This window comes from Scyliorhinus canicula, chromosome 8 (assembly GCF_902713615.1).
Source record: "Scyliorhinus canicula chromosome 8, sScyCan1.1, whole genome shotgun sequence".
In the NCBI taxonomy this organism is placed as follows: Eukaryota; Metazoa; Chordata; class Chondrichthyes; order Carcharhiniformes; family Scyliorhinidae; genus Scyliorhinus; species Scyliorhinus canicula.
In genome coordinates, this window is record NC_052153.1 from 94437544 (window position 1) to 94450647 (window position 13104).

At 47.6% G+C, this 13104-nt stretch overlaps 1 protein-coding gene across 1 annotated transcript in view; it reads left to right on the forward strand.

Moving 5' to 3' along the window:
- LOC119970397 (transient receptor potential cation channel subfamily M member 6-like) overlaps positions 1-13104 on the forward strand; it is a 282278-nt gene that overhangs the window by 19232 nt on the left and 249942 nt on the right. The window contains exon 2 of the mRNA XM_038804950.1: positions 9740-9819. Coding sequence (XP_038660878.1) covers positions 9740-9819 — 80 coding nt within the window. The remainder of the gene's footprint in view (positions 1-9739; positions 9820-13104) is intronic.

Consider the following 13104-nt stretch of genomic DNA (forward strand, 5'->3'; position numbering starts at 1 on the left):
ACCCTCATCCTAGCCAAGATGATGGCATTGGATGCGCTGGAACACGCCCAACGCGTTGATGGGTCGGCTTCAGGATGCGGCAATAGTGGTCCATGCCCGGCCACCCCAACCGCATGGCCCACCTCCTAGTTGCCCCCCTGCTACTACTCCCGGCCCTGGCAGAAGGCCCCCCTCCCCCCAGCCAGCGGCACAACTGTCAGCATACTATAGCAATTTTGGACACTGTTTGTACCCCCTCCCACACCCTCAGCAGCCACGGCGCCTTTGTCCCAATTTAAAATATCACAACTGAATCTCGCTGTCAGTAATTCCTCTTGGCAGAGGCCCGGAAAATGCCTGTCGGGCCCATCAATGATATGCCAACGGCTTTTAATGTGCTACTTGCATTCCCACGCCGGCATGCGACATAGAACTGCCATCGAGGAACTGGAGCATTGCATTCCGTTTGGTGCCCGGCTCAATCTTCGATTTTTGGCTGAAGCGGAATTCTCCGCCCAGTCATGTTTCCCAATTCTGGCGCGGCTGACAGAGATTCCTACCCATTATCTTTTGAATGAATGGTTAAACCAGGGCTATGTAGACATTATTTCAATTCCAATTCTGGCGCGGCTGACAGAGATTCCTACCCATTATCTTTTGAATGAATGGTTAAACCAGGGCTATGTAGACATTATTTCAATTGGAGCAGAGCATTCTCCTGGTGAATGGTCTATTGTCAATTTGCGTTATAAAGAAACCAAATTATCTGATCATTCAACTTGTGGGACCTCATTATGGGACCATTAGCTGCTGTATTATCTTACAGAACAGCAATTCAAAAATCATTAGTTAAGTAGCACTTCTGGATATCCTATGAATGGAATAACGTGCTAAATAAACGTAAGTTCTTCCTTTTCTTACTTTTTGTTTCTGTGACTGAACTCACTGTTCCTTATATTCTAAAACCTTGTTACTTTATTGAGCCATTTCTCTTTCCCATCCTTAGGTTTATAACAAAAACAACAATTTGTGAATTATTTTTCCTTCAATTGCTATGAAAATAATGCAATAAATATCAATTTGAAATTGTTGCCAATAATGAGGAATGAGATTAAGAAAAAAATTATTTGATCATAATGTCGAACAGAAGTAGGAGGATTAGGGGGATCAAAGCATAGTTTGAGGTATAGCGCAGGAGGGAGGGCTTCAGATTCTTGGAGCGCTGGGATTAGTTCTGGACAGGAGGCATCTATTCGAAAGGGATGGATTACACCTCAACAGGACTGAGCATCCTCATAGGGAGGTTCACTACTATGGTTGCGGAGTGTTTAAACTAAATTGGCAGGGGGACATATAAAAGTAAAAAAGAGAAATGAGGTGCGTAAAGAAGTGAGAAGTTGGATAGTGCTAAAAGACATCGTACGATACTAGTTTGGAGTAGACTGAGAAGGATTACGAGGATGCAAAGCCAAGTTTAGAATGCATGTATGTAAACACACAAAGTTTGGTGAATAAGGTTGGTGAGCTACAAGCACATATAAATTGTTTGCATAAATAGGTAGGTGGGAATATATTGTAATAATAATATGGAAATGTGTCTTAAAATGGTACAGGCTGAATGCTTATACTTAAGGACACAAAGTGCTCAGAAAATGGAGGGAAAGCATAAAAGGGAGGTGCGATTTGTGTTGGTGTAGGATTCTCTACTGTGCAGAAGGAGACCATTTGGCCCATTGAGTCTGCACCGACCCTCTGAAAGAGCACCTGACCTAGAACCGCTCCCTTGCAAACCCATGACTCCACCTAACCTTAGGATACTAAGGGGTAATTTAACATGGCAAATCCACCTAATCTACACGTCTTTAGACTGTGGGAGGAAACCAGAACACTCGGAGGAACCCCACGCAGACACGGGAGAATATAGAAACCACTTCCCCACAGACCGTTACCAAATGCCGGAATTGAACTCGGGTCCCTGGCGCTGTGAGGCAGCAGTGCTAACTACTGCGCCACCGTGCTGACCCTATTATGGATAGGATGCACTGGAAACGCGGGCTATGCTTAGAGTGGATAAGTCAACTTGTTCAAATGGCTTGCATGCAGATTACTAAAGGAGGTAGGGGTGGAAATAGTGGACGACCTTGCCTTAATATTCCAGTTTTCCTTTGATACAAGGATGGTGCCAGAGGAGTGGAGGGTGGCAGATGTGACACCCTTGCTCGAGAAAAGATGGAAAGAAGTTTCTAGTAACTTCAGTCCATTCAGTTTAACAATAGTTGGTGGGTAAGGTTTTAGAAACAATTACGTTGAAAAACAATAGGCGCTTAGAGGTGTTTGCGTTAATTAAGGAGAGCCAGCATAGGTTTGCGAAATGCAGATCATGCTTAGATTAGAATCCCTACAGTGCAGAATGAGGCCATTCAGCCCATCTAGTCTGCATCAACCCTCTGAAAGAGCATTCTACCTGGGCTGAATCCCGCACCCTATTCCCGTAACCCCACCTAGGGGCAATTTAGCATGGCCAATCCACCTAACCTACACATCTTTGGATTGTGGGAGGAAACCAGAGCACCCGGAGGAGACCCACAATCACGGGGAGAATGTGCAAGCTCCACACAGAAAGTTACCTGAGGTCAGAATTGAACCTGGACCCTGGCGCTGTGAGGCAGCAGTGCAAACTACTGCGTCACTATGCCGCCCAGTCAACAGGCACCACCCAATCAGCTCACACTTCTTTTGTCCTGCAAGTCATAGAATCCATACAAAACTGAAGGAGGCCATTCGGCCCATTGAGTCTGCACCAACCCATCGAAAGTCTGCCCTACCTAGGCTTAATCCCCCACCCTATTCCTGCAACTCTACCCTAAGAGGCAATTTAGCATGGCCAGTCCAGCTAACCTGCACATCTTTGGATTGTTGGACGAAACCGGAGCACCCAGAGGAAACGCACGCAGACACGGGGAGAATGTACAAACTCCACACAGACAATTACCTGAACCTGTGTCCCTGGCGCTGTGGGGAAGCAGTGCAAACCATTGTGCCACCATGCTGCCTAAATTGCCAAATTTTGGGTAAAGTAATAGAGAAGGCTGTTGAAGGAGAAACCATGCTTATTGCGTAAATGGATTTTAAGAAGATGCTTGAGAAAGTACCACATCAAAAGTTGGTGAACAAATTTGAGTCTCATGACATAGCAGCATCAGTGTCACCCTGGAGTATCTCCTCCACTAATCTATCCCTCTCAGCCCGTTCCACCTTTTCTCTGTGGGCCCGTATCGAGATTAATTCCCCTCTGATTACTGCCTTCCAAGCATCCTAGACCGTCACTGCAGAGTCCTCCGCCGTATCATTTGTTTCCAGGTAGCTCTGGATGGACTTGTTAACCCACCCACAGATCGCTTTGTCCGCTAGCAACCCCACATCCAGTCTCCACAGCGGGCGTTGCCCTCTCTCCACACTAACCCGTCGATCCACCCAGTGCGGGGCATGATCCGACATTGCAATTGCCGAGTACTCAGTATCAACCACCTTCGATATTAGCGCCCTGCTCAGAACAAAAATGTCGATGCGAGAGTATACCTTGTGGACATGTGAAAAAAAGGAAAACTCCTTCGCCCTCGGCCGTGCAAACCTCCCTGGGTCTACTCCCCCCATCTGTTCCATAAAACCCTTTCATTCCTTTGCCGCAGCCGGCTCCTCCCTGTCCTGGATTTTGACCGGTCCAATTCTGGATCAATGATTGTGTTGAAGTCCCCTCCCATGATCAGGTTATGTGACTCTAAATCTGGGAACTTACCTAACACCCGCTTCATAAATTCCACGTTGTCCCAGTTCGGAGCATATATATTCACAAGTACCACTCGCACCCCCTCCAGCTTCCCACTCACCATTATATACCTACCCCTCTTGTCTGATACGATTCTCCCTGCCTCGAATGCCACTCGTTTGCTGATCAAGATTGCTACCCCGCTAGTCTTTGAGTCCAGTCCTGAGTGGAACACTTGGCTAACCCACCCCTTCCTCAATCTCATCTGGTCTGTAACCTTTAGGTGTGTCCCTTGTAGCATTGCCACGTACGCCTCCAGTTCCCTCAAATTTGCGAACACGCGAGCCCTCTTGATCGGCCCCATTCAGTCCTCTCACATCCCCCCCCCCCCCCCCCCCCCCCGCCCCCCCCCCCCCCCCCCCCCCCCCCCGCCCCTGCCCCCGACTAGCCATCACCCTTTTTAGGCCAGCCTCGAACGCGTGCCCTCCGCTTCCTCGAGTCCCCACTCGGGCTGTCGCTGTTCCCAACCTCCCATTCGTCCCCTAATAACAGTTCCTCCCTTGTCAGCAAAGCAGCTCCCCCCGCCCTCCCCCTCCCTCCCCCCCCCCCCCAGCAACAGCACTAGAAACCCAATCCCCCAAGTCAAGCTCCAGCATAATACTTGCTCACCCCCCACTGCGCTTCCGAGAGTCAGCTGACCCATGCTGACTCAATAGCCCCCACCGCTGGCACCAAGTAGTCTGTCTCCCTATTGTACTCTCCTCTCGCCCCCCTCATGAATAAAAATTTTAAAAGCATCACATTCCCCAGTGAACAAACAATAGACAAAACAGTGAAGAAACAGTCACTTTAGAAAAATAGTCACCCAAAAAGCAGAACTAAATTCAAAGCCCATCCCCCCCTCTAACAAGGTCCCTGCAAGACAGATCAACCTTTAACCATCCACACAGCCCATTATTTCACATAGAGCTACTTAAATTTATACAGTCCAACATCACAAATCGCTGCCACAGTACTTCTCCAAGGCTTAAGTGTCTTTTAATTCACCTCCAGCTTCATTTCTTTAATAAAAGTCCATACTTCGTCTGCCGCTTCAAAGTAGTAATCCCATTCTTCATGTGTGACCCACAGACGGGCTGGGTGCAGCATCCCGAACTTCACCCCCTTCTTAAAGAGGGTCGTTTTTGCCAGATTCAACCCAGCTCGCCTCTTGGCCAAATCCCCTCCAGGTTCTGATAGATGCGCAACTCACAGTTCTCCCACTTGCTGCTCCGTTCTTTCTTGGCCCAACGCAAAACGTGTTCCTTGTCCATGAAACGGTGAAAACGTACCACCATGGCCCTCAGCGGTTCGTTCGCTCTGGGCTTCCTCGCGAGGGCTCTGTGTGCTCTGTCCAATTCCAGGGGCCGAGGGAACGCCCCAGCCCCCATCAACTTCTCCAACATGTCCGTCACATAGGCCCTCGCATCCAATCCCTCACTGCCTTCAGGGAGGCCAACAATTCTGAGATTCTGCCTCCTGGACCTATTCTCCAGGTCTTCCAGCTTCTCCTGCATTCTTTTCTGGCGGTCGTTTATCATCCCCACCTTGCTTTCCCGCATGGTTATATACTCTTCGTGCTCGGACAGCTTTTGTTCCACCTCTTGAATCGCACTCCCGTGGGTTTCCTGATTCTGAACCACTTGATCAATCGAAGCCTTAATCTGGTCTAGCGCGTTCTTCTTCAGCTTGTCGAAGCAATCCTCAAAAAACCTCACCAGCTGCTCGGTCGACCACTGTGTCATCTCCCCACGGCCCTTGCTCTCCGCCATGCTGTCCAGTGTTACCAGCTCTGCTTGCGTCTCCCTTATAGGATTTTATCGTCTCATACGGCCACTTCTGGTCCAATTCTCCATACACCGGAGGGGGATTTCTCCTTGCTGTCTCACTCTTCACTGATTTATCCCGTAAAATCCGAAAACAAAAACCGGGGCAAAAAGGTCCAAAATTCTGTTACAGGCAGGAGCTATCAAATGTGCGACCTACTCCTCCATGGCCACCACCGGACGTCCCTTGGGAGCCCTTAACATTGAATCTGGACCCCAGGACGTCTCGTGGCATCAGATCAAATATTTTGTGGTAATCAGACAGAGGTTTCCTGCCACAGATGCATCTGACCAAGAGAGTATTGGTAGGAGTGACCACTGCACAGTTCTTGTGGAAACAAATTTCCATCTTCACACTGAGGATACATTGTTTCATTGTTTTACTACTACCGATGGGATAGAGTTTGAACAGATCCAGGAACTCTGTAGAGGCTACAATCAACAGCAGCAGCAGAATTGTACTCAACCACAATCTGTAACATATCCTGCACATTACCATTCCCAGCAAGCCAGGGAATCAATGAAGAATACAGGAGGACATGCTAGGAACAGCATGTGGCATACCTCAAAATGAGATGTCAACCTGGTGAAGTTACAACACAGAACTATTTGTGTACCAAGCAGCATAAGCAGCAAACGAAAGACTAAGCGATTCCACAACAGATGCTGTCCTGCCACATCCAACCATGAATGGTGGTGGACAACTCATTGGAACAATAATAATAATAATAATAGTTTATTGTCACAAGTAGGCTTCAATGAAGGTACTGTGAAAAACCCCTAGTCACCACATTCCGGCGCCTGTTCGGGGAGGCTAGTACGGGAATTAAACCTGCGCTTCTGTCCTGTTCTGCATTACAAGCCAGTTATTTAGCAAAGTGTGCTAAACCAGCCCCCTAAGAGGAGGAGGAGCCTCCACAAATACCCCCATCATCAATGATTAGAGAGCCCAGCACATCAATGCAAAAGACAACGTATTTGCTCCAATCTTCAGCCAGAAGTGCCGAGTGGAGAATCCATCTCAGATTCTGGAGGTCCCCAGCATCACAGTCTTCAGCCAATTTCAGTTCACTCCACGTGATACCAAGAAATAGTTGAAGGCACTCGATCCTACAATGGCTATGGGCCCTGACATTGTTCCGGCAATAGTACTGAAGATTGTGCTCCAGAACTTGCCAAGCTGTTCCAGTACAGCGACAACACTGGCACCCACCCAGCAATGTTCAGGTGTGATCTGAACACAATAAGCAGGACAAATCCAACCCAGCCCTATCAGTCTACTCTCGATCATCAGTAAAGTGATGGAGTAAAGTTCTGGAAAGAGTCATCAACTATGGGGCCTCACGGTAGCATGGTGGTTAGCATCAATGCTTCACAGCTCCAGGGTCCCAGGTTCGATTCCCGGCTGGGTCACTGTCTGTGTGGAGTCTGCACGTCCTCCCCGTGTGTGCGTGGGTTTCCTCCGGGTGCTCCGGTTTCCTCCCACAGTCCAAAGATGTGCGGGTTAGGTGGATTGGCCATGCTAAATTGCCCGTAGTGTAAGGTTAATGGGGGGATTGTTGGGTTATGGGTATACGGGTTACGTGGGTTTAAGTAGGGTGATCATTGTTCGGCACAACATTGAGGGCCGAAGGGCCTGTTCTGTGCTGTACTGTTCTATGTATGCTATCAAGCAGCACTCGCTTAGCAATAACCCACTCACTGATACTCAGTTTGTGTTCCACCAGGGCCACTCAGCTTCTGACTTCATTACAAAAGATCTGAGCTCCAGAGCTGAGGTGAGAGTGACTGCCCTTGACATCAAGGCCATCTTTGATTGAGAAGGGCATCAAAGAACCCTCTCAAAACTGGAGTAAATGGAACTTGGGAGAAAAACTCTCCGCTGTTTGGAGTCATACCTGGCACAAAGGAAGATGATTGTGGCTATTGAAGGTCAGACTTCTCAGCTCCAGGACATCACTGCAGGAGTTCCTCAGGGCAGTGTCCCAGGCCCAACCATCTTCAGCTACTTCATCAATGACCTCCCTTCCATCATAAGGTCGAATGCGAGGGTGTTTGCTGATGGTTGCACATTTTCAGCACCATTCGCGACTCCTCATTTACTGAAGCAGTCCATGTCCAAATGCAGCAAGACATGGACAATATACAGGCCTTGGCTGACAAGTGGCAAGTAACATTCATGACACACATATGCCAGGCAATGACCATCTCCAATAAGAGAGAATCTAACCATCTCCCCTTGACATTCAATGCATTATCATTGCTGAAACTCCCACTCTCAACATCTTGGATGTTGCCATTGACCAGGAACTGAATTGGACTAGCCATATAAATATTGTGGCAGTAAGAGTAGCTCAGAGGGTAAGAATCCTGCAGCGAGTAACTCACCTCCTGACTCCCCAAAGCCTGTCCACAATCTGCCAGTCACAAGACAGGAGTGTGATGAAATAATCTCCCCTTGCCTGGATGAACGCAGCTCTTACAACACTCAAGAACCAATACCATCCAGGACAAAGCAGCCCGCTCGATTAGTGCCCCATCCACAAAAATTCACTCCCTCCACCACCGATGCACAGTAGCAGCAATGTGTACCATCCACAAGGTGCACTGCAAGAGCTCACCAAGCTCCTTTTGACAGCACCTTCCAACCCATGGCCACTACCATCTAGAAGGACAAGGGCAACAAATGCATGGGAACACCATAACCTGGATGTTCCCCTCCAAGCCACTCACATCCTGACTTGGAAATATATTGCTGTTCCTGGGTAAAAATCTTGGAACTCTCTCCATAAGAGCTGTGGGTGTACTTGCACCACATAGACTGCAGAAGTTTGAGAAGGCAGCTCACCACCACCTTCTCAAGGTCAGTTAGGGATAGGCAATAAATGTTGGCCTAGCCAGCGAAGCCCACATCCCTTGAATGAATAAAAAATACTGGAATGTTGAGGAAACACCCAGAACAATGAACAATGAAGGAGTAGACACTGCTATAGAAATTGTTTCCCATAGTGATGTAACATCTGTGCTTCTAACCACTTTACTCAAATGAATCAGAAAGAGGGCAGAAATTGATGGCCACTACAGCCAGGAGTGTTGTATGTCAGGCAAAAACCTGGCATTGTGGACTGGCTGACATTAGAGAAACTATAAAATATTTGTAGTAAGTCCATGGATATAGTAAATTGAAAATTAATCCCATGTTAAAATTGGAACTGACTTTGCATACTTGTGGCATTCCTCCTTGTCCTCTAAATTCATTTGAGAGCAAAAGGAATGTTCATAAAATGCCTATCTTATCACTTCATGGTGCTTCATGAGAAAGTTAAACTCTTCACAGTGCCAAGGAGATGAGTAAAGAGAGAAATAACAACATCAAAATCTTCAGCAAGGTGGAAATTTGAAAAACAAATCAAAAACACAACACTGGAAGTCATACAGCATGTTTAATATAGTTAAACATACCAAGGCACTTCACAGGTACATTACAAAACTAAATTTGACACCAAGCCATATTAGGGCATATGCCCAAAGGACATGGAGGTGGGTTTTAATGAATGTCAAACAGGGTGGAGAGGTTGAGGGAGGTTATGCCCGAGCTCTGAGCTTTGGCAGCTGAAGGTACAACCATTAATGGTGCTATTAAAATTATACTTCTCGAGGCTAAAATTCCAGATAGCTCAGGAAGGATGTATGCTGTAGATTATAGATAGGGAGGGAAATGTTTGAAAAAATTTGAGAACATGGAAGAAAATTTTAAAATTGCGGCGTTGCTTAACTGGAAGCCAGTGTAAGTCAGGGAGCAGAAGGATAATAAGTGATTGGGACTTGGCGTGAATTAGGACATGAGCTGCATAATTTTGGCTTTAAGTTTACAAAGGGTCGAAAGTGAGAGGCCAGCCAGGAGAGGTTGAAATGATCATGTCTAGAGGTAACAAAGGCATGGATGATGGCTTCAATAACTGATAAGCTGAGGCATGAGCAGAGTCAGGTGAAGTAACGGAGCTGGAAATAGCTAGTCCTAGTGATGGAGCAGATATATGGTTGAATGTTCATCTGGGTAACATCAAATATGGCACCAAAATTGTGAGCCGTCTGTATAAACCAAAATATCCAATTATTTTATTTCTAGACCCAGAAATCGTGGATTGAAGAAGTTTTCTATAAGCGAGAATGTGGAAAAATTATAACCAGTTCAAAAGATTCACACAGGTGAGTAGGGACGAATTTGATCACATTCATAAAGTTTGTAGGGAATCCTTTGAAAACTAGTTCAGAAATAATCATGCACCATCAAAGAGATCCAATTATTGCAGTTCATAGAATTTACATTTTTAATTACTTTGAAAAGGAAACTTTTACAATTATCAGGCTTGATGACAGAAGAGGGTATATTTTCTGAAATTGACGATTAGCTGGTGCTTGAATTTCGAAAAAAGTATAATGCCCATCTATTTGGATTTCCCAAGACATTGTCCCGAATTACATTTTCAAGCAAGCTACAGGTTTATATTGGGCCTGGCATTGAGAGATACCCAAAAGGAAGCGGATATGCAAATTTGGGAGTCGGGCTGCTTAAAAAAACTGAAATAGCTGCGACTACAAGGTAGGCAGTGGTAAAACTCTTGTCCTTCAGCCCAGAGGGTTGGGTGCTTAATTCCCACTTCAGAAACTTGGGCAAATAATCCAAGCCACGTTACAGTGTGAGTGCTGCACTGTTGCAGAAGCTGTCTATTAATTGAGAACCTAAACTGAGGCAATTGAAAAGATTTTTTGCACTGTTTTGTAGAAGATCAGAGCAGTTCCCTTTGTGTCCCGGACAATATTTATCCCTCAAAAACGTTACCATAACAAATTATCTGGTCATTATCTCATTCTAGTTTGTGGGTCCTTGCTGAGTGCATATCGGTTGTTACATTTCTTTTTTGATAAACAATTTTATTAAGACATTTTGGCATAGTAAACAACAACAATATAAAATAGTGTGCAAAGAACAATCAATATAGTGCACGAAAACCAGCTCCCGTCCTACAGGATCGTCATTTTAACCGTCTGCACTCTCTCCGCTAGTGTCAGTGGGAGCGCATCCCACCTCCGGAACTCAGCCCTCATTTGCTTCACCAACCGAGATAAGTTCAACTTGTGCAGCCGGCCCGAGTCCCGCGCCACCTGTGTCCCTAAGTATCTAAAACTGACCCCTTATAGCCTGAACGGCAGCCCCCTCAGCCGACCCTCCTGGTCCCTCGCCTGGACTACAAACAACTCACTCTTTGCCAAGTTCAGTTTATACCCCGACAACCGGTCGAATTACCTCAGGTTCCCATGATTTCATCCATCCCAGCCACTGGATCCGTGATGTATAAGAGCAGGTCGTCGGCGTACAATGGAACTGTGTGTTCCATACCCCCCCAAACCCCCACCCCCCACCCACCCCCGTACCAGCCCCTTCCAACCCCTATAAGCTCTCAGGGAAATTGCCAGCGGCTCCATTGCTAGCGCAAACAGAAGTGGGGAGAGGGGACACCCTGCCTTGTCCCTCGGGACAGTCTAAAGTAGTCAGATGTTATCCTATTCGTCTTTACACTCGCCACCGGAGCCTGGTACAGCAGTCGATAAATCCCTCCCCGAATCCAAATCGTTCCAACAGCTCCAATAAATCATCCCACTCAACCCAGTCGAAAGCCTTCTTGGCATCCATTGCCACAATTACCTCTACCTCCCTACTCTCCGGGGGCATCATGATCACATTCAACAGCCTTCTTCGGTTGGCCACCAGCTGCCTGCCCTTGTCGAACCCGGTTTGATCTTCCATAATGACATCTGGCACGCAGTCCTCAAGCCGAGCAGCCAAGAGCTGGGCCAGTATTTTAGCATCTACGTTGAGCAGAGAGATTGGCCGAGAGGACCCACATGCCTCCGGGTCTTTGTCCCGTTTCAATATCAGGGAGATGGTGGCCTGTGACATCGTCGGGGGTAAAACCCCTCTGTCTCTTGCCTCATTGAAAACCCTAACCAGCACCGGCCCCACGATCTCGGAGAACTTTTTATAAAACTCCACCGGATATCTATCCGGCCCCGGGCTTTACCCGATTGCATGGTCCTCAAACCCCCCTATATTTTTCGGGCCTGATCGGGGCCCCCAACCCGTCTACCAATCCCCTGCCCACTTTTGGGAAGGTCAGTCCATCCAGAAAGCGCCTCTTCCCCTCCGGCCCCGCAGGGAGTTCCGAGGTGTAAAGCTTACTATAGAAGTCCCTGAATGCCTTGTTCAGCCCAGCCGGATCCCCTACCATTTGCTCCATGAACCCCCTCAGTTCTTTTGCCATTGCCTGCATTTTACCTGTTTTTGAACACGACCGGTCTAGGCCGGGATCAAGGACTGTGTTAAAATCACCTCCCATAATCAGCCTGTGCGAGTCCAGGTCAGGTATCTTCCCCAACAGTCTCTTAATAAAATCCACATCATCCCAGTTGGGGCATATACATTGACCAAAACTACCCTCATCCCCTCGAGCTTGCCACTCACCATGACAAATCTGCCTCCCCCATCCAAGATTGTGCTGCCCACCTCGAATTGCACCTGCTTATAACCAAAATTGTGACCCCCCTGGTTTTAGTGTCCAGCCCCGAGTGGAAGACCTGGATAATCCAGCCCTTTCTCAAACTGACCTGGTCAGCTATTCTCAGATGGGTCTCCTGAAGCATTAATACATCCGCCTTCAGCGCCCTCAGATGCACGAACACACGTGCCCTCTTTACCGGCCCGTTTGACCCTCTAACGTTCCAGGTGATCAGCCTGGTTGAGGGGCACTGTGCCCCCCCCCCTCGCATCGATCAACCATCTACTTTCTTGGGGCCGCTCCCAGCCCCTGTGTCGCGCTTCCCTTGGCCCGCCTCCTGGTAGCCCCCACCTCCGACCTCCTCCATGTTCCCGAACCCAAGTCCCTCCCTCGTCAGCAGATCAACTACCCCTCTTCCCGCCCCTAGCAAAAACACCCTGTAACTAACCCCTGCCATAAACTATCTATATACACACCCCCCACCTGGCTTCCGTAGACCAGCTCACCCAGCTAGCCTGGTGACTCTCGACTCCGGCGCCAACAAGTCTCCCACCTATTGTTCCCTCTGACCTATTCCCCCCCCGCCCATCAAGACCACTTCCCCAAACCAGCCATCCTCGAGCAATTGCTCTGAAAAGAAAAAAAACAAGAAACAAAGAAAATCCCGACGCTAGTGCAAATCGAATAAAACAAAATAATAGGCACTTCCAACCACCCCGATCCGAACGCAAAAAGCCCTCAGCACCAAATACCTTAACTATCCTCTTTTTCCAGCAAAAACTCGAATACAGGAGAGAGAAAAAACAGGAAGAAAAAAACAACACAAAAAAAACATGTAAACATCGCTTAGTGTCTTTTTAACACAAGTCCAAGTAGTCCTCAGTTCGGCTCCAGCCCTTCTCTCTTGGCAAAGTCCATCGCATCCTGCCCTTCTTCT